Genomic DNA, 22,298 nt, shown 5'->3' on the forward strand with positions numbered 1-22,298 from the left:
ATATTTTCATTTCAACACCAGGTAATCCCCCCTCAAGATTAGATACCTCAAGATTACCTAAATGAGAGCGGGGCTACCGCCGCTTCAAACTCCAAACCTGCACTTTACTATTATGTACTTCGAACAGCATTTTTTGCTATATCTTCAAAAGCTCTAAATCATATAAGAATACTTCCTTTCTGCCTCACCTTGAAGACCTAATAAATTATCGTCGTAATTAAAACTAATCGTCATTCTTTGCCTATTTTTCACTCTACTTCAGATTTGTATTTTGCAACTAATCTCATTTTAGACTATTACGACTGACTTTGCAGTTCTTCGTTCGTTTGATATGACAAAGAATGAACGATTTTGCTTTTGTAATTCTACTGAAGACAGTTAGAGTGTATTCCATAATATATTTTTTAAAATCATCTTGCAATTATCCCAATTCGAGCTCATCTTAATTTTTCATCAAGTTCTTTAAAGTTAGTTGGGATAAGCTGAGATGGATTACCTTTCTAAAATAGTGAGGTCTTTAGATCCTGTTCTCGTTTTATCCGGAGTCTTTATGATTAGATTCACTGCAAAATTCTTCAAAAACGATTCTAGAATTACGATGACATTAGGCGAGGCAGGCAATTTACAAATCTGGAATGAAAATAATATTTTAATTTGACGCAAGCACAGCCAGATTTTTAATTTTTTTTTTATTATTCTTCTTTCAAACTGACTTAAAGTTCAAAAATTCCGTTCAAGTGAAAAAAAAAATAATATTCCACTTCTTAAACAAACTTGGATCAAAAAAATATGAAGTTCTTGAACAATATCAAAGAGGGACATGAAATTCTTATTTTAGTCTACGGCAATTTAGAAACTTGCGTTTTCGTTAAAGGGAGAGTGCTTACGGCAGACTACCTCTTGAATGGTAGAACTTTCATTTATTTTGAAGTTTCAATCTCACCCTTTACTTTCATTTCACTGTCATTTTGCTGTTATGCATAGATAGATATTTATTGCTACAAAAGCCTCATCGGGTCATGGCAAAAGCAAAAACAAACAAGCATTTATGGATTTCATAAAAACATACATAGCAGCAACGATTACCGTCACATAATAATAACACAGCATAACAAAAGACACGTAATACGGCACATAATACCATGGTAACACACAATACTCTCACAAGAAATAATAAAAATGACTAAAATAATAACACAAAAATAGATAGATAGATAGACAGATATTTATTTGATGCTATAGAGCCACAAGGGCCATGACTACTTATTGGCATTGTCGTTATAACCTAACTTATTGTCGTGGTTAACAATATAGGCTATGATTCACAAGGCCAAGGTTCATGAACAGAGGTTGGAAGGTTTTTCACACAGCTATGTTTATTTTGTGTGTGATATTTATTAACATCCCACACTGACAGAAATAATCCAACTATTTGAAATGGAAAAACAAAGAAACAAATGCACTAATGAAACATGCAAACAACTCTGTGTCTATTTATTATTTGTTAGATTAACAGAGCCCCAAGTTTTGTCAAATACCATCTTGGAATCCATTCATACCAAAATTAGCACTTGGTTAGGGGAGGGCACAAGTGCTACCATTTCACAAGACTGTTTTTAGCTGTAAAAAAATCACTAGGTATCAGTTTTACTAGTCAAATAAAGTCTTTCCTGGTTTATTCAGACCACCAGATAAGAAATTTCTTTATTATTTTTTGGTTAAATGCATTTTTTTGACAATTTTTATGGCACTAAGCTGTTACAAATTGAGGCTTGACGCGCCAATAAATAATCATTTATCATTGTTTCCCCCATAGAACTGTGTCTGTTAAACTTCCTTTTAAAGGAACCAACAGGCAGGTTTTCAGAGATAACCTCTCACAGGATACCATTTCAAAAGGAGCGCGGGATGGGGCATCTTACTAAACTATTCTTCAAATTCTTAGTGCGGGTTGTTTCCTCTCGTGAAACATACAACCTCTCGTAAACAGTAAACAATACTATGCATTTGGCTCGTCACTCGATAAAGATTTAATAGACGTACGTCCAGAGCTACAAATCTTTAGAGCTGCAACGTTGCTTTGAAGGTTTACCTGTATTAGAGATGGATCAAAAATTTTTACGAGCCCGGTCATATTGGTACTACAATACGTAGGCAAAGTAGACAAGAACCTTATGAAACATATTTATCTTCTAAAAATGAGCAGACTCAATAGTTTCAATTTTTTCTTCTGTGTAAAATCCATTATCCGGGTTGCAGCGGTAGCTAGCAACCTATAAGAGAATATTACGTCCCATAGTAAAAAAACAAATTGCCCATAACTCCTAAAATAAGAGTCAGATCAAAAAAAAAAGAGGTACATCATTAGAACCGCCTTGCCCAATAGCCCTGTATAGGAAACTAAATGTCCCTTGGCTTGAATAACAGGGAAAATATATTGACTTGAAAATCAAGAAAAGTGGCTGAAACCAAGATATTCTGCATATAAGGTCTTTTTTCTTTTCCTCAGATAGCGGGGCACTGGAACGTCGTTGAGGGTTGTTTAATTGCTCATTTTAAAGCAAATTGATGGGGTTGAAAGCCTCTTGTAATTAAAAAAGATATTTTTTAAATATAATAAATTTTTTACGAAAAACAGCATTTTTCTATAACACATGTTATAGTTCATGTTATTAATATCAGGAATTTGTCACATCTACGTGCTTTTGTAATTAACAAAAAATATTTAAAATAAAATCAATATTTTTACAAAAAAAATTACCATTATAAGAAGCTTGTAGACATAGTCATGTAAAATGCAGTAATTTTTTGGGGGTTTTAACAAAACACTGGTTTGTCAACTGAAACTAGAATGATTCCTGAAAATTTTAAACAAAATAATTTTATTTAACAGGAAAATGAGCAATAATCTAGATTTTTTAATTCAAACCAAAAAAAAAGTGCCTGAAAATTTAAAATTAGTTTGGTTTTCCTTTTGCTTCAAGTGACTCGTTACGGGATTTTATGGGTAATCATGCATTATGGAGTTAAAAATATATCAAAAATATATTATGATCGCAAGAGAACAAAGCAAAAGAAAGAAAAACACAGGAAAGTATCAGAGCCAAGCAATCCAAATATATAATGTAGGAAAACTGTTAAATGGCTGTAGTAGCTTTTGTTTTTATAACATCTGGAATATGTCATCTCTATGTGCTTTTGTAATACAAAAAAAAACCTTTAAAACAAAATCAATGTTTTTACCGAGAACTGCATTTTCATATACTAGATAATGAATATCGTCATAGTTTTATTAGAACTATGACGTGAATAGAAAAACACTTCATTAAGGCGTTACCTCTGATGACATTATTTATGAAGTCATCACTATGACGTAAATAGAAAATACATTATGACATTACCTCTGATGACGCTACCTTTTATGACATTGGTTACGACATCATGAGTACACTATGCAACGTAAAGTCAAATGCAAAATTTTATGTAGTCATTAATGTTCTTACTTTAGTCAATATTTTGTATCAAACAACTCATTTTTTAATTGTAATATTAGCACCCATTTTTTATTATTAAGGCAATTTTGATTTTAGATCATCTTCAACCTAAATAGGGACATTCTTATAATTTATTTCAAAGAGGAGACGAGATTATCATTAGGAAAAGTACATTTTCATTTAATATTGCACAACGGAAAGGACAATAATTGATTTGGCTAAATTTTTTCCAGAGTCTAACTTTGAGAAATATAACTTAGTCTGCGGATCCAGCGTTATTGGTTTTACCCAATGGTTGAACCTTTCTGACTCAGGCTAAGAGATGACCTTAACTCTTTTTAACTATGATCATTTCTCCAAGTAATTTATCTAATTTATACTTTTAAATAGAACAGAAGCATATAAAAGTTGACTTTTTAGATATAAAAAATTTCATCTCATCCACTGGCTCGAGTCAAGATTTCAACATAACTGCTTCCATTTATTTAAGGTTAAAACAAATACAGATACGAATATTAACAAGGCTTTTCTTACGCACATTAGTTATCAGTAAATGTTCTGGGTACCCGGCTGACTGACCGTATTTCAAACAGTAGGTTGTACGAAAAGTGTGGTTCAATCCCGCTTTCTGGGGCTATAATGAAAGAAAGGTTGAGATGGCTAGGCCACGTTCTACGGATGAAGGATGACAGATTACCGAAGATTGTCCTTTTTGGCCAACCGTCTGGGGCTACACGGAAAGCAGGTCGTCCTTGTCTGGGTTGGGAGGATGTCATAAATAAGGATTTAAAGGAAATGGGAACTTCCTGGGAGGGTGTAAAGAGGGAGGCTTTAAATAGATTAGGTTGGAGGAGGAGCGTGCGTAGCTGTGTTGGCCTCAGGCGGCTTGGTGCTGCAGTGAGTTATTAGTAGTAGTAGTAGTAGTATATAAATATATATATATATATATATATATATATATATATATATATATATATATATATATATATATATATATATATATATATATACACTATATTTATATAATTAAACATGTTTCCGTGAACGCATGTCTTAAATACCATTAATGACGTCACCGTCATAACAAAAATGACGACAACTAACTTCATGACGTCAGCCGACACAGAAACATGACGTCACCTGATCCACAGACAGACAGACAGACAACTTATTTATATATATATATATATATATATATATATATATATATATATATATATATATATATATATATATATACATATATATATACAAGCCCCCCCGCGCGCGTAAGTCGTTACGCGCCATATTAGTTACGCGCCATTGTAGTTGTGTCCCTGTGTCCCATCTGTGAATATAGATAGATTTATATATGTGTTTCAAACTTCGTAAAAATTGCGAATATACAACATTTTTGGCTTTCCCACTACTGGGAGCTTTCCGTTTCCAATTGCCAGCAACTGATCTGAAAATGTTTGACCAGAGTCATCGTTTTGCAATCGGACACGCATATTTGTAGTTAATTTTAATATTTTTACGTGTGCCCATAAATTAGAATTTTTCAGGCAAGCATTCATTTCGTCTGCAGGAGTTAAACTACGTAAAAATTGCGAATATACAACATTCTTGGCTTTCCCATTGTCTGTGCATATACAAAGCCGTATGCACTAATAATGACGTCATATGCAAACGCTCTTTTTACAAACAAACAAACATGCATACACACAACTCGTTTTTATATAGATAGATAGATAGGTAGATACTATACAAATTAACTGCGTAAAACTTGCGAATATACAACATTTTTCGCTGTCCAATTGTCGCTGCATATAAATAGATTGTCAGGTTTACCGACCCTCGAACATGCAACGCACAATTGTCCATGGGAAAAACAATCAGTATTAAGATCTATACCACATTTTTCTAATGATTGACCTTGAGATTTGTTAATGGTGATTGCAAATGCTAATCAAATTGGGAATTGCAATCTTTTAAATTGAAAAGGCAGATCCGTTGGAATCATGGGAATGCGAGGAATAAGAACAGCCTCACCCTCAAAAGGCCCTGTCAAGATTGTGGCCTCTATTAGGTTTTCCATTGTTTTTTTTACGGCAAGTCGCGTGCCATTGCAAAGCTTTGGTGGGTTGATATTTCTTAAAAGTATTATTGGTACGCCTATTTTTAGTTGTAGCACGTGTGGTGGAAACCCTGAAAGATCTATGGAATTTAAAAATTCAGATGGATAATTAACCGCTTCATTTGGTTCCAAAACTGTGTCGACTGACTTGTAAAGGACTGCCTGGTCTCTCGCTATCATTTTCAGTTTTGATATGTTTTGACTCTCGCTGTCCAGGTGGATCTTCATATAACTGCGCGGTTTTGCGTTCTTTAGCCTCAAGCCTGTTTCCTTGCTGTTCTTTTGATTCTTCGGCACGCTTTCTTTTCTGACTTTCTCTATCAGCAGCAAGTTTTTTGGCATAGACTCTTTGAGCATCTTCATCGGCTTTTGTCATTGTAAGTTCATCAGTCATTTTAAACTTAAACATTAATAGATTTCTACGTGAACATATATGTCTTAAATATCTTTAATGACGTCACCGTCATAGCGAAAATGACGACAACTAACTTCATGACGTCAGCTGACACAGAAACATGACGTCACCTGATCCACAGACAGACACACAGACAGACAACTTATTTTTATATATATAGATATATATACATATATGTATTTCATAGTGAAGCTGAAAAATAAAGAAGAAAAAGAAAACTGAAAAAAGAAAAAATGTAAAAAACTAAAAAATACTAAAAAGAAAAAACACTCAAAGAGAAATTACAGACCGGGACACAAATGACGACCGGGACAGAGGGAATATAAATAACGACAGGGACACTCAAGGAGAAATATACTAGCTGTTGGGGTGGCGCTTCGCGCCACCCCAACACCTAGTTGGTGGGGGAGCTTCGCGCCCCCCCCAAGCCCCCCCGCGCGCGTAAGTCGTTACGCGCCATATTAGTTACGCGCCATTGTAGTTGTGTCCCTATGTCAATTCAGATCTATACCTCATGATTCTATTGATTGCCCTTGAGCTTTGTTGATGGTGATTGCTAATCGACCATTTCCTTTGTTGCCGTCGTCATTTATATATCCCCCTGTGCCCCCCGGCGTCCCCGTTGTAGTTGTGTCCCTGTGTCCGGGTCGTCATTTATATTCCCTGTGTCCCCGTCGTCATTTGTGTCCCGGTGTCCCAGTCTGTGATTTCTATTTGAGTGTCCCGGGCGTCATTTATATTCGTCAGGATATTGTAGGGCATCGTAGCATCGATGAGTTTAAGCAATTCTTGTCAACTGATTGTTTCGCCTATAAAGAATATTATGTCGAGGTAAGAACTGATCACCGACCACAACGATTGCCACTTTGTTGATAGTTGCGTATCAGGAGGCATCAATTCGATTGCTGTTTTTAAGCAGAAGCACTAAATTATTATTTTTGTGGAAAAGATGATATATATAAATATATATATATATTTTCTTTTTAGTTTTTTTGTAGTTTTTACCTTTTTTAGTTTTTTTCTTCTTTTGTATTAATGCTAAAGCCAAGGTTTAAACCTGGAGCCTCTCGGACCTAGAACCTGAAACATAACGCTTTACCAACTCAGCTACTTCGGCGTGAATACATTCGTTTTGAGCAGCTTCCTCGGGTGTTGCCATTGTAGGTTCTTCAGTCATTTTACAATTAGAAATTTCTCTTTCAACGGTCTTCTTACAATTAAAAATTTGTCTTTGAACGATATTCTTAAATACCTGTGTCCTGGTCGTCATTTATATTGCCTGTGTCCCGGTCGTCATTTGTGTCCCGGTATCCCATTCTGTAATTTCTCCTTGAGTGTCCCGGTCGTTATTTATATTCCCTCTGTCCCAGTCGGCATTTGTGTCCTGGTCTGTAATTTCTCTTTGAGTGTTTTTTCTTTTTAGTATTTTTTAGTTTTTTACATTTTTCCTTTTTTCAGTTTTCTTTTTCTTCTTTATTTTTCAGCTTCACTATGAAATACATATCGCCGAACCTTTGTTTTTTTAACTAAAATCTGGTAGGCATTGATGACCTTATCCAAGTCAAGATCCCAAACCCAATCATCATCGCTATCATTTTCAGTTTTGATATGTTTTGACTCTCGCTGTCCAGGTGGATCTTCATCCAACTGCGCGGTTTTGCGTTCTTTAGCCTCAAGCCTGTTTCCTTGCTGTTCTTTTGATTCCTCGGCACGCTTTCTTTTCTGACTTTCTCTATCAGCAGCAAGTTTTTTGGCATAGACTCTTTGAGCATCTTCATCGGCTTTTGCCATTGTAAGTTCATCAGTCATTTTAAACTTAAACATTAATAGATTTCTACGTGAACATATATGTCTTAAATATCTTTAATGACGTCACCGTCATAGCAAAAATGACGACAACTAACTTCATGACGCCAGTCGACACAGAAACATACGTCACCTGATCCACAGACAGACAACTTATTTATATATATATAGATAGATATAATTCTAAAATTGTCAGGTAATTTTCTATTTTGAAATAAAAACTAAAAATTATTGCTCAGACAACATAAATATTTTTGATATTTACATAATAGCTTTAGTGGTTCTGGACTGAAAACTAAATATGCTAATCAAATTGGGAATTGCAATCTTTTAGGTTGAAAAGGCAGATCCATTGGAATCATGAGAATGCGTGGAATAAGAAAAGCCTCACCCTCAAAAGGCCCTGTCAAGATTGTTGCCTCTATTACGTTATAACAGACATAACACGTCATTTGTGTCCCGGTGTCCCGGTCTGTAGTTTCGTTAGTCGACAAACATGACGTCAGACGACAAACAACTTCATGACGACATACAGCTCAATCCTTATAATGACGTCAGTCGACAAACATGACGTCAGTCGACACACAAACATGACGTCAGTCGACAGACAGACAAACAACTTATTTTTACATATATATATATATATATATATATATATATATATATATATATATACAAAAAGGACGCAAAATGGGAAAAACAGTAAATATCTCACCTTTGTGTGCTTTTTAACCAAAGCCTTATCTTCGTCAAGCTTTTTACATAGATTGCCGGGGAGCTTTAGACGTAATTCTTTTCTTGTTTGCCTCTTCCTCTGCGATTTAGCACTGCGAACTGTTCTTAACTCAGTTTTTGAAGAAACAGGCGAAACAGCAGTAAATGATTCCGTTTCAGAATATGTTTGCTCGGAAGCTGCAACTGTAGATGCGCTAGATTTTATCCTTGAAGCAAGATTGCTGCCTTCTTCTTCACTTATAGAGGCTTCAGCGCGGTGCATTATTTCATACCTTTAACAAAAATTAACACTGGTCGGCAAGAATGATGTTTTTTCTTTAACAAGAATAAAAACAATAGATCCCAATGGTGTTTTTCATGCTGATTCCAAACATCATTTTAATTTTTTCTATATCAGGCAGGAGTATTTTTGTGACACTCATTTAAGTCTGTTACATTAGCAGTAAATCCAGTAACTAGCTATATAACTGTAACTAGCCTAAAAAATCGTAGATATCGATTTTCGGGCATATTTTGCATCTGGAATATCTTTCAGCTTGGTCCAACTGCAGTCAGCCAGCATATTAGAACTCTCCTTGCCTTGGTACCTTTTTTCCATTGTAGAAATTCACTGATGAAACTCCCCTCCCTATTCATTGTTGATAGACCTACGAATTTTTCGGGAAAGGTGTGTGGGAGTCCAAGAAGGGAATTTTTAAAGACATACTAGATTCCATAGCTTCATACGAATGAAGAAGATCCCAACACCCTAACAAGTATGCAGGAAATTCCCTAATCAGACTTCTTGTAAAGAAAATTTGTCGCCCAGTGTAGTCAATAAAGAACTAACCAATTTTTTGGTGGTTCGTGAACAATGAAATTCGTTTTGGAATTCGAAAACCAATGTGAGCTGAAACTGGGAAACAAGGAGCTACCCTTTTTCTTCTTGTTGTTTAATATTGGTGTAACCTCACTGTTTATACGCAATCTGAGTTCGTAATTCAAACAATATTTATTTACAAGCTACCAATTCCCCCCATTGAAAGCAAAGCATTTCTGTTTAAAAACTGGTGTTTGATTTGCAAAACAAGACCGTTTGACTACGATAAAAATTCAAACATTCGAGCATTCCCAGTGGGGAAATGGCTTGACTCAAGGAGCCCCTTTTAAACTTGTAGACATACATAACTGGGCAAACAACTCCCTTAGACTGGCCAGTTGATTGAAAAAAATACGTTTAAGACAGCCACAAAAAAAAATTAATTAAGACAGCCACAAATAGATCTGAAAAATTCAAGCCGTAAAAAACATACTTGGCGTTTTCCTGTGTTGACCTGGTTTCATTTCTTGCTGTATCTGACTCTTGAAAGCTTATAAACTTCTCAAAGACCCATAAGCACGGAAAATCGACCTAGAAACCAGATTAAAATTTGGGTTATCCAAAATCTTAACAATTTTGGTGCACTAACATAACAAATTAAGATGTAAACATGAAAAAAACAAGATATAAACTTGCATCAGAAAAACATTATTTTCGATTTTCTTGAGTTTAAAAATGGAGGTTTTAAAACTAGTATTTAACATTTTTTTTCACGACAGATCGATTGGCTGTCACAGAATTTGAGACAGACACAGTACAAAAAATCATGGGAAGACGATGTGATAGCTACAGATAAAAGAAACGAAGTACAAACAATTTCAGCCAAAAACTCTGCTCACCCTTTTCAGAACCAAAAGAAAATATACACCTAAAAAACAAACAAGTTCTGAATCATCTTCTCATTTAACTACAACATTAAACTTTGCTTAAACTTTTTTTTGTATACAGCCTTTTTTTAAAGCTAATCTATGTCAAGGATTCGATCCATCTCAATTTCATTAGGTTGCATATTATGATGAAGTCAAAAATTAAAAAAAAGCTAGAGGTAAACAGAGCCTTAATTGTGCGAGACCTTTTGCGGGGGCAATAATGCAGACGTTATCAACCAAGCCGATTCTTCTGGATTATCATAAACACACTGTGCTAAGATTTTTAAATTTGTCTATACTCTTTCCAATTTTTCACTCCCTTTTGGAGTGCAGGGTAAAATGACGAAAATTTTTCTTATCACCCTTCAAAGGGATACTGTCATTTGGATAGTGCAGGATTAATCCGTCTTTTTCTTCCTTTTTTATTCTACAACTGATTCTAGCAACTTAATCAGTTCTGAGTTCTTTGATTTGTAAACCAATTTACAACAAAAATTACCTACAACATAATCTCCCCCATAACGCTCCATGGCCTGGAAGGAAAAGGGGAGAAAAAATACCAAGAGAAAAATATAAAGAAAACCCAGATTCAGCCGTCCACCTTAACAATCCCAAAATCACAAGCTAGGCAGGAGAGTAGCGCATGATTCCACCAACTCAATGAAACATCAAACCCAATCTAGAGACATCAACTACAAGGAAAACTAAGGAGACCTCAGTCATTAAGTGGAAATTCCCTATAATACTTTGTATAAGATTGTAGGAGTGGCAGCTTTTGGCAGATTCTGGAACCATGTTTCATAGAATGTTGCAAGCTGCAAGAGGGTTGGAGTCAGAACGCATTTAGGGAGTATGATACATTTATCTTCTAATATGGAGTATACTACAAGATAAGAATAATATAAGATATGTTTCGACCAAAAACAACAAAATCATTCAACAACAAATCCCGAAAAAGGCTCCATGGCCTACAAAGGAGAGGGATTATTAAAAAATAAAATTGGAACTTCGAACGATAAGAGCATTACACATTTACACGCATATTATTTTAAAACATTAACTTATATAAAAAGAGAAAAGAAATAGAGAGACAGGATGAGAGACAGAGAGAGTTCACTTAAATATGACAAAACCTACAAATCAAATCAGGCAATGAGGAATTCCATTGACATTGCAAAAAAATAGCAATGATAAAAATAATAAACAAATAAGATAGTCTATTGTAACATTTTACAGATTTTAATTGAGCTTAAAAATAAAGCACCATACGTTTGAAGGTGCCAAAGGAAATTCTGAGACTATGTAAGTTTCAGAAGCATCCAATCAACTAAGGATACTACCATTCCTCTTTTTCCACAGGGATGCCGGTTGGATAAATACTACAAGCATCTATAGTCAGGTGTTATTAAATTGACCTAGTCAATTATTTGCTTATATAGGATCTATAAAAACAAAGCTTATACTACCCTAGTGCTAGTACCTCCACCTCAGAGGTGATAAATATCTCTTTTGATCCTGGATGGAACTATTGTGCTTGTATTTCCCTTTTGAAGTTTCTTGGGAGACTGTGGGTGTCATTGTTGTGTTTCACGTTTTCCTTCATTTAAAGAACGTAGCAACAAACTTGTAAAGAGCAAACTATGGATCCCTGCAATCAAAACTTACAAAACACTCTTTAATGAAACTGTCCTGTGAGGAAAACTTCCCAGATGATACTAATTTGGAACAGTCACATTACCCAGCCTTGAAAAAAAAAAAAAAAAAAAAAACAGGAAAATCCCATTTTTGCATAGGTGGCCCTGATGTGTCTTCTTGTTTTCTCTAAAGTATAAGTGGGTTACTGGAAGATTAAAGAAATAAGGCTTAAAGCACTCTTCAGAGCTAAGTTTTACGTCTCTGTGCTTTTTATAAATTTGTCTTAACGGGACCAGGCTAAAATGACATATAGTACGAAAATGGTAGACTTTGGTGCCATTTCCTAAGTTTTACGTCTCTGTGCTTTTTATAAATTTGTCTTAACGGGACCAGGCTAAAATGACATATAGTACGAAAATGGTAGACTTTGGTGCCATTTCCAAAGCAGGAAAGCTAAATAACTTAGGAAATTCACCATCATCAAAAATCTTTATCAGGATGATGATTACGCTCCCTTATCATGGTGGTAAGCCATAATTACAACATAATAAAAAGTAAATCGCAACTAAAAGTAACAGAAACTTACAAAACAGGTTTTCAAATAAATTGTTAAGGGAGAGAACTGAGTTTAGAGACTGTAACACTATTCAAAATTCGTACTTCCCGCCAAGATTCAACCAAACAATTTATAATTTCAAAAAACTAATTTGTATTTTACTTGCACATCTCCATTGGACCTTTAGATTGGAGCTAATATATTGAGATATTAGAAAAATACTAACAGAACTAGAATTTGATACAAGAGGAAAACACTTACATTTTCTGGTTTAATAAAATACTGTATTGTTCGCTTTTGATTTTCATCTTTGCAATGGCGAAGTTGAAGTATCTAAAAGAGAGAGAACATAGTGCACAGAACAGTTGACACCTAAATGAATCTAACTAAGACTTACTTTACCTTGTATTTGGTCTTGCTTAAACAAGACTTACTGTAAAGACTTGGCAAAGATTATACAGGTTAAAAAAACTGAAATGTTTCAATTATCTAATAGTTTTAATTATAAAGAACCAATAAGGTGCTTTGAAATTGGTATACGCCTTTCACACTGATTTCTTTGACCTTTACATCAAAATATCAGGCTAAATTGTGGTATTTTTTGTTCCTTGCAATCAACAGTTATAACCCCATAACACCATAATTTTTTTTCTGTATAAATGTGGAACTTGGTGCATAGACTTGGGCTATATTGTAAAGTTATGCTACTTTTTAAAATGTATAGATCTTCTTGAATATCTTACTTCTGCTCACTCCTTCTGCTCACTTGAATATCTGTTGGCAGTGCCTGGAAAACTTTTCTCAGTGGTCCTCCTGGATCAATGTCGGAATATTATTTGCACAATTCGGCGACCAGAGCAAGCTGGTTTTATGTTGGACCATTCAATCATTGAGTTGATTTTCATGATTCGATAGATAACAGAAAAATTCACGGAATTCCGACAGAAAGTTTTTTTTACCTTTGTCAACTTCCTTACTGCATTCGAATCTGTGAACCAAGAAGCTCTTTGGTGGATTCTAAAACCAACTGGTCTCACTGAAAAATAATCCAGAACCTTCAAGCTCTATACCATGGTAGAGAGACCTGTGTACAAGTCAATTGCCAGGGCGTTCTTCCAAATCATGACAGGGGTACATCAAGGATGTGCAATGGCCCAAGAGCTATTCATTGTCATCATAGAGCATGTTATGACAAAGACCACTCACGTGTCAGCTTTGGGTTCAAGCTTGAAGATCGCGTATCTCAGATGCTGATTTTGTTGACAACTTGGCCATCCTGGCGGACTCCATGGATCAGTTGCTGGAGGTACTTCAAATCCTACAAGAATAGGCTGCAAAAGTGCAACCGCAAATGAACTGAAATAAAACAAAAAATAAGGCCATTGACTCAACATCTCCTCCCATGAATTCTTCAGTTAGCCTGGCCAGATTAACTGGTATCAAAGTTGTTCAAAGGTTTGCTTATCTGGGCTCCACAATTTCTATAGATGGATTGCTTCTCTCTAAGGTGCAAGTAAGGATATCCAGAGCACCCTCTTCCATGGGCAGGTTAAACCTTTGGGGATAACCAAATATCAGTTGTTCAGATAAACTGCTAAGTTATAATGCCCTCGTCAGCTCTGTGATGTTTTACAGAGTAGAGACATTGTATGCATCAGCCGCAACCATAGAGGCTATTGATACATTCCAGTTGAAGAGCCTAAGACAGATCAAAGGTCTGTGGTGGTGTGACATTGTGAGTAGCAAGAAGCCAATACTGCTCACCAAGTAAACTCATTTTTCAACCCAAGCAGCAGACCATATCTTACATTGGTTTGGATACCTACTTGGAATACGCCTGCATTTAACAGCAAAGACGATCTTTGACTTTGACCCTACAAAATCTGGTTGGAAGCAACCTCAAAACAGACCAAAGGAACAATAGTCCTGCAGCCTGTTTGACTTCCTGACCATGGCAAACATCAAAACAAGTGAAGCACAAACGCTTGCCATGGCCCAAAGCAGATGGATGAGGCAGATGTCACACTCTATCTACACTAAGCAGTGCCCAATAGGAAACCTAAGGAAAAGTAAAAAAAAAAAACTTGAATATTTGAGAATAATTACATTAGCTTTGAAATGAGTTCAGCATATTTTTAGACTGTTTTAATCAAAAATAACAGAGAAAAATATCAAAAGTAAAACTAAAGAATAAGACCACAATAAAGAAAGTGTTGAAAGCCACATACACCAATAATCACTGTCTGTCTTCTGTGTCTAATGAAAATAAACAAAAATGAAAAATTATGTAATAAAAAAAATTACATCTTGTTAAATAAATTATAAAACTTTTCAAAATAAAAAAATGGATACAAATGCCACCAGTCATTACATGTTGATGCAAAAGTTTATTTTCCATTATATATAGGAGATCAAGCAAAGGAGAGCATTTTTAGTCTGAGTGAACAATGATTTACCCCTAGGGGACACCGGTGTCAGGGGAGGGGGAAAGAAAGAAGTTTTTTCCACTAAAGAATGCATGTTAGGCATCAAAGTAAAGATTAAGTTCTTTCTTAATTTTGAAACAACATTTTATAGTCAAAAATAAATTTTGAGATACTGTCAGGAGGGGTGGAAAATCATACAAATAGAAAAAATGGTCAAAATAACACCTAAAATGCATAATTAAATAAAAAAAACTAATTTTTTTAGCCGAAAGTAAGGAGCGACATTAAAACTTAAAACGAACAGAAATTACTCCATATATGAAATGGGTTGTCCCCTCCGCAATCCCTCGCTCTTTACGCTAAAGCTCTTAATTGTTTTAAAAAGTAGAATAGTGGCAAAGAGTCAAACTTTAAATTCAATTTTTTTGAGTTTTGGTTACTATTGAGCCAGGTTGCTCCTTACTACAGTTTGTTACCACAAACTGTTTGATTAATGACAAAATTTATTTCAGCCTTGATTAAAAATCCATATGAACATCCTAAGTATACATTTTTCATCCCTAACATTTTCTCCAAATAGCAGCTGAAATGAATGCACAGAAAAGTGAACTAACAACACTAAATGAAAAAAAAAATGAAACTTGTATAATAGATGAGTTTTAATATTTTGTTTTTTACATGGTCAGTTCAATTTCTACTGCTGCATCTTAAAGCATTCCAGTTTTGCTTTTGTACATCTATAGAGCATTTTTTCATGTTCTCCCAATTTCAACAAAACCTGTACATCTGCCAAGGGATTTGCTCATCAGATTTGGTAAAAATTACCCAGAAGCATTACAGCACCATCTGTGTCTTTGGTACATACAAAGTGAGTTATTTTTGAGGACATAAAGAAGATGAACCAGCATATGCATGTTTTCCTATTAATGATTACACTATTGCATTAAAGGACCCTGTGTTGGAGAAAATACCTGATCTTTTGATGTGATAGATACAAATCTAGTGTCAGAAGAGTTTACTTAAGCAATCTCTGTTGACAAGAATAAAAAATCCTTTTTTTGTCCCTACCTGCCAAAAACTCATTGTATCTTCCAGGCACTTTTGCATGACAACAAGCATGTGTTCTAGCACTGGGACCTCTTTTTTCTCTTTTGAGTTCTTTAACTGTCCTTTCACAACACTGATTCCAAACAATATTGAACCTTTTTGCTTGTCTCTGGTCATTCAGAAATTTGAAGAAGACAATCTTGTTGAGATCTTCATACAAATTACCTTTAAAGTTTGCTCCCGGGACAGAATACATAGGTGTATCACTGTTAATAGTTAATTACAAAATAAATATTGGGTGCAACAATACCTTCATTGATGGTAGGTGCGACACTTTCACTGTATTCCATAACAATGATAATATGTATGATTTGCAACAAGGATAAACAAATCTGGACAATAATGCAGGGGGAAATATTGAGGCTTCATGCCAAAATTCTTTCAATTTCCCCCCAAGACCTTCAAATACATTAAGCCTCTGTCTATACAAATTTGTATGCTGCTTCAAGTGGTGAACTTAGTTTGTCATTTTCATTTGATTTTTTTTTCTTACTGAAAATCAAGCAAATATATTTTTATCAGTGCATTCATAAGTTAATTGCTCAGTCATAATTATAGTGCCATCTTAAGTTTTCAAAAGTGTCCCTTTTCTTTGTCTGTTTTTGTAAATATTTCAAAATGCCAAAAAAAGGTGCTTGGAACTAATCCTAAAACTGCTGGGGAATTTTGACAAAATGTGGCAATCATTTTTGAGTTTACAGCTAATACTTCTAACCTACAGCAAAAGTCTGGACATGATAAAGACTCAGATAACCAACAATAATAGCACACATAAGGAATTGACAAAACAAGTAAATGATTTAAAGTACATTCTTGGACTTTAACTCCCAGACAGAAAAACTAGGAAAAGAACAAAAAGAGAATCTGATTATTTACAATTTGAGTCCTAAGTCTTATAAATCCCAAGTAGACAAAACATTGGAACTAATGCCAACCTACTGGCCCAATTTTTACTATATCTCTGTAATGTTAAAGATGCTTTTAGAATAAAAAGCCAAAAGGAAATCACACTTGTCCTAGTTCATTTCAATTCTAAGGAAAATATGGACACCTTATTATGGGATTCCCACATCTTTTCAAGCCATAATATTTCCTCAGTCCAAAATACAGAGTCACAGAAAAGAATGCTCAAAATGAATTGAAACATGAATAAGTAAGCAATCAATGGAGGATAGAAGTAAAACTGCATGGCACCAAGTTGTATATTAATGGCCATTTGTATGTCTACAATAAAATAGCTCAGACAGTAGAAGAAGCTGATGGTAAAGAGGGTAGAAATAGTCACAACAGTAGAAATTATAAAAAGTGTGCAAAAAAAAACATTTATCAAACATGAAATCACCTGACAGTGGATTGGATTCTAAAGAGGATAGTAAAGAAGACAAGTTTATAGACATAATTCTAAAGCCCTCACAGTTCCCATTGCAAAATTTTAAGCAGCCCACTTAACCCACTAAATTGTAAAGTAATGAAAGGCAAGTCAAAGAAGATATTATAAGCCCTGATGATAAAAGTAAGCAAAGGAATAAAAACATAGGAGAAAATTGTTGACTGGGGAAAATATAGAAGTGAACAAAAAACAAAATAATTTCAGAGGTACCTCAGCAAAGTAGCAAGAAATGTCTAAGGAGCAAAAAAGTCACATAGTTCTTTCAGAATTCAATAGCATGATGGCCATATTTAAGATATTAGATTAGTGACATAGAATATTCAAGGTAAAAAATTACAAACCTGCCTGTTAACTTATAATTAGTGGTTTGTAATTCTGGAAGTGTAGTTATATGTGTGAAGAGAAAATCCTTTTCCAATGGTTTCAGAGTTATTATGTATGCTTCACAGAATATTATTTGGCTTAAACTTAAAGTAGACTGTCAAATAAGTGTCATTTTAGGAACAGTATGTGTATTTCCCAATGATATTTCATGTAAGTCTAAAGATATTTGTCTATTACTATATGAAGACATTTGTAAAATTAGGAATGATTTTCCAGGTGCTTATTTAATTGCAAATGGTTATTTTAGTGTATAGGCTATACTTTTACAAATTCAGAGTAACATGTAATTTTCTTCTAGGATAGGATTTATTGTTAAATCATCTGTTTACAAGATCCTTAGGTGTAGCCAAGATAAAAGAAGAAAGGTTAATTACTAGTGCAAGGAACCCATTGATCTTAGAAGTAAAACCAGGTTAGCTATTGCAAATGATCCCTTTGGCACTAATAGAAGTTGTGGTGAGTTTACATGCTTAAGCAGGAAAGCAGTACTATTGATTTTTCTTTTTTTTTGGTTGGCAATAGGCTTGCAACAGAAATAATAAACAATGGTCAGGGTTCTGACCATTTTCTAATTAGTTTCCCAATTAGAAATGAGTTTCTCATTAATTCAATAGCATGTACAGATAACTAAATGGTTTTGTTGTGTTCCATAGTAGTTGGTAGGTTTGGTAGAAATTTGAATATTTTTCATGACTTCAGACTAAGTAATGTGGTGATAGTTCTCTTTGAATTGTCTGGCTTGGAAAAGCTAGGAATATTATATTCAGAATTCCAAATCCTGCACACTTTTATTACACTATCCCACTTGTGATACTGTGCCAGGAAAGTATTTTAAGGTCCTAGAGATAAGGTACATCATATAGGCTAGGTCTTTAACAACCTGCACTTTGTTGCTCTACTCTTGACTGAACACTGAGTTCCTTGGTCATCTTATTAATTGGGTATGCAATGCACAGTATGTGGAGAAATCAAACTGCCCATTTATAGTATTGGAAATATCCTTTCAATAATCTACTATTTGGCCATTTTATTTAAGTTACAGAAGAGAGTATCTACCAGAATGATATGCTAAAATATAATTCCAACAGCATTTTGGATTCAACTTGCCTACTGCTGCTCTAGCCTCTTCATATTGTTCAAATATCTTTCTGGGTACATCTCTAACTTGAGCTCAAATGGCATAAGAATAATTAAGAAAAGCACAAAACTGGACAAGTGTGATATACAGCTAGCATATTTCATTTAGCCTACTAGCTGAGAATCAACCTGGTTCACTAGCTGAGAATTTTACTAGCTGAGAATCAACCGGTTTGTGTGGCTTCAAGACATGAGACTATATTAGCCTTATTTATTGACTATTATTTCAAGCCTTTATAAGTTTTATGTAATGATTCTTGCAGTACATATTCTTCTAGGGCTAATATAGTCTCAAATAATTTTATTTTTATTACCTTAAATTGAATTTGCTAACAATAGGATAATATCTGGCAGCTTCAGTAGTGCTAGTGAACCAAGCTGTCTGTGGTGCATTGTTGACAGCCCTTGTCCATTGACAGATTTGAATGTATTTACACTGATGGAAATCACTGTATACTAACTAAGAGAATTCTTGGATCTGGTGAGTCTATTGGTAAAAAAATGGTTTCTTGGTCTGGTGTTTAAAAAGCTTATGAGAATGACTTCAAGTTTTTTTTAGTCTTTAGGCCTATAGTCTTAAAATGAAAAGGGCTCACCTGTCCACATAAGGATTGACGGTCTGCACAAGTAAAAACGACACGTTCTTCAAGTTGAAACTTGGGTGTATTCCAATGCATGACTTTTATTGTTGATTGAAGTTCACACCCTCGATGTCAGACTTTTGTACTTTATGCCAAACGGAGCCTCGTTATCGTGCCATTTTTTTCACTAAGATCTTACACCTAAGATCTCACATAATTCGGCAAAGATTTCCGTTCTTTTAAATCATCTTTAAGTTGAAAAAAGTTCAACTTTGAAAAAAGCCTAAGTTAAGTGAACTAAGTGAAAGTGTAAAGTAAATTAAACGGGTTTTTCGTGCCAATGTGAACGGGACGAAAAACCAATGTGCATCCGGCATTATTCTAAGATCTTACAACTCACTGATGTTAGCAAAAAATGTAAAGAGCGCCATTTTTCTGCTATATAGAACAATGATGAGAGAACGTTGATAAATAAATATACGTAACTTGCGAATTAACTTACGTAACGAACTTTTATATTTGTATGTTTTAATTACATATATGAGAGGATTCTACCCCTCGTCAATACCTCACTCTTTACACTAAAGCTTAAATTGTTTTCCCAATTCTTGAAGAAGACCCCTGAATCACAAAGACCGTAGAATAAATGGTTGAAATTCCTAAGAATACTTTAGCGTAAAGAAAAAGGTATTGTGAGGAGACAAACCCACTTATATACAAAATAATTTCTGTTCGTTATATGTCTTAATTTTGCTCCTTACTTCTAGCTGAAAAAACTTTTTTTATTTATTTCCTGATTGTTTTTTTAAATAAAGCTAGAAAATCCTGCGCCTCCTTCATGGAAATTTTCTTCCCTCATGATAAATTCTTCCATTGACAGATTCTCCCACGCAACCCCCCCCTCCTTGCGTAAACCCTATCGCCCCCCACCTCGAAAAATTCCCCTTGAAAATGTCTGCACACTTTTTGAGTTTTTTATTCCCCTTTTTGAATGTTGTTTAAATTTTCATAGGCATGTAGCTTTTGATGTTTAACAGTGAGTTCAATATTTTTTGAATCAGCATAAAAAGCTAATTCGCTTGATGTATCTATTATTATCGAAATTCTCGTTTTAGAATCCTGGTTACTATTGTGGCGAGTCAATTCTTACCTAAAGTTTGTTACCATGTACTGTTTGAAAAAAAATATCGCATAAAATGCATATTGTTTTCAGTAAACCAAAAATGACATTTTAGCCTGTGGTAGTTTTCAAGGGCAGTAATCTTACTTTTCTTTGTGGTAGTTTTTTTTAGTTTGAAGTGATTATTCATTTAAATTTTGTTTGTTTTAGAGTGTATTTGTTCGTTCTTAGTACTTTCTGTTCGCTTAAAGGTTGATCACTGACAACATATTATTTCTACTCATTTTAGGAAATATTATCGCTCCTTATTTTTATTGAAATCGTTTTTCTTTTGAAATGATTTTACGTAACTAATTACTAAACACATCATACAAATAACATCTCGTGATTTGTAAATAGATTAAAGAAAACAAAGGTGGTTTTGTTCTTTCACATCCACACTAACAGACTATTGCTTTTTGACCTCGTGATTTGAAATCCAATTGCAACAGTGCAACCGTCCAAATGCTGCTTTTCTTTCAAAAACTGTTGTTGCAAAATTTTTAAATTAAATAAGATTGTATTTTCTATTCGTTTTTACTGGAGTTTATTCATTGTAGATTTGCCTTTAATCTGCTCACCAATAAAAATGTATGTTTAACTTTAGGGTCAATTCATATGTACGGGGAAACCGATTGGTTCAAGGGCAAAAGTGTTCAAATGATTTGTGCATAATTTTTCCTTAGAAAAACATATAACATGAGCTTGTATGCGCCAAGTATCCAAGCTAAATTCATTTCTCGATAAAATTCTTCCTTTTTCGCGTTAGCACAAAGAATTTTATGTGTTGGATAAAACAGATGGTTTCGGAAAAGTATCTAATTCTTTCGCTTGTTGAATGGTTGACATTTTTCGTTTTGGAAATGCATACTCATTTTTCTTTGAGGACGCACGAAAACCAATCAGTACCATAAGAAAAAAGATTCCCAGCCCCAAGACCGATTGTTACTAATAAAAGAATCGACCGATTTTCCCATAGTACTGATTGATTTTGATGCGTTTCCCCATGCGTCTGAACGGGCTATTAAGACTGGTTCTCAATCATATTAATCATCTTCAGCAAGAAATTCGAATTTTAAATATGCTTCTTTGTTGGCATTTCAAGAAGAAGTTGCCCCAAATGTAAACCATTTGAAAGATCGGTAAGACAACGTAAAAACGTTGTAAAATTGTTAAAAATCAAGTAAGTAATACAGACGGTAAAATTCTAGTTAATTGACTTCTTGCTCTCTCGGAAAAGATTTAGGTTAGAAAAATGAAACTTTCAGGGATGGGTCTACATTCCAAAACATGTCCCGGGAAGGTATTTTAAAGTACCCATCTCCACTCCTTCTCCCTCTAGAGGGCCCTGAACTTTGCCTACGTGACAGGTCTATACCTATTGAAATTTTGACAAAACCACACTTTACATTAATTTTTAGTTACCAGTTGCTTTTTCTCTGCCTTTAGTTTTTAAAATGCAATTTCTGTTTTTTGAGTAGAATTTTGAGCCATATCAATGTTTTTGTTTTGAAATTTAGGAAATGTATTTGCATATCTTTAAAACCTTATAAAATGGAATTGAGCAAAGATATGAAGCTGAAAACAATTTTGTTGTACTTCAATTAAGCAGAAGATCTATTTTGCAAG

The 22,298-nt window shown here is 34.4% G+C and overlaps 2 protein-coding genes across 2 annotated transcripts in view; one reads left to right on the forward strand and one right to left on the reverse strand.

The window, feature by feature from the left end:
• Positions 1-476: 476 nt before the first annotated feature.
• On the reverse strand, positions 477-19,746 carry LOC136038446 (uncharacterized). Its single transcript, XM_065721521.1, has 5 exons — positions 19,526-19,746; positions 12,747-12,818; positions 9,859-9,956; positions 8,547-8,838; positions 477-630 (listed from the first exon to the last, which is right to left on the reverse strand). The coding sequence occupies exons 1-5, from the start codon at positions 19,604-19,606 to the stop codon at positions 493-495; spliced, it is 681 nt and encodes a 226-aa protein (XP_065577593.1). The 5' UTR covers positions 19,607-19,746; the 3' UTR covers positions 477-492.
• A 1,988-nt stretch (positions 19,747-21,734) lies between these two features.
• The window catches only part of LOC136038749 (protein smoothened-like), a gene marked incomplete in the record, with an annotated part of 120,216 nt that continues 119,652 nt past the window's right edge, over positions 21,735-22,298 (forward strand). The window contains 1 exon segment of the mRNA XM_065722106.1: positions 21,735-21,811.

This window comes from Artemia franciscana, chromosome 18, assembly GCF_032884065.1.
Source record: "Artemia franciscana chromosome 18, ASM3288406v1, whole genome shotgun sequence".
Lineage (NCBI taxonomy): Eukaryota > Metazoa > Arthropoda > Branchiopoda > Anostraca > Artemiidae > Artemia > Artemia franciscana.

Coding starts and splice junctions, on each gene's coding strand:
- LOC136038446 (XM_065721521.1), bottom strand. CDS start 19,606: ATGCATTGGAATACACCCAAGTTTCAACTTGAAGAACGTGTCGTTTTT. Junction 9,957..12,746: donor ATTTTATTAAACCAGAAAAT/GTAAGTGTTTTC, acceptor TCTGGTTTCTAG/GTCGATTTTCCGTGCTTATG. Junction 8,839..9,858: donor TCAACACAGGAAAACGCCAA/GTATGTTTTTTA, acceptor TTTTTGTTAAAG/GTATGAAATAATGCACCGCG.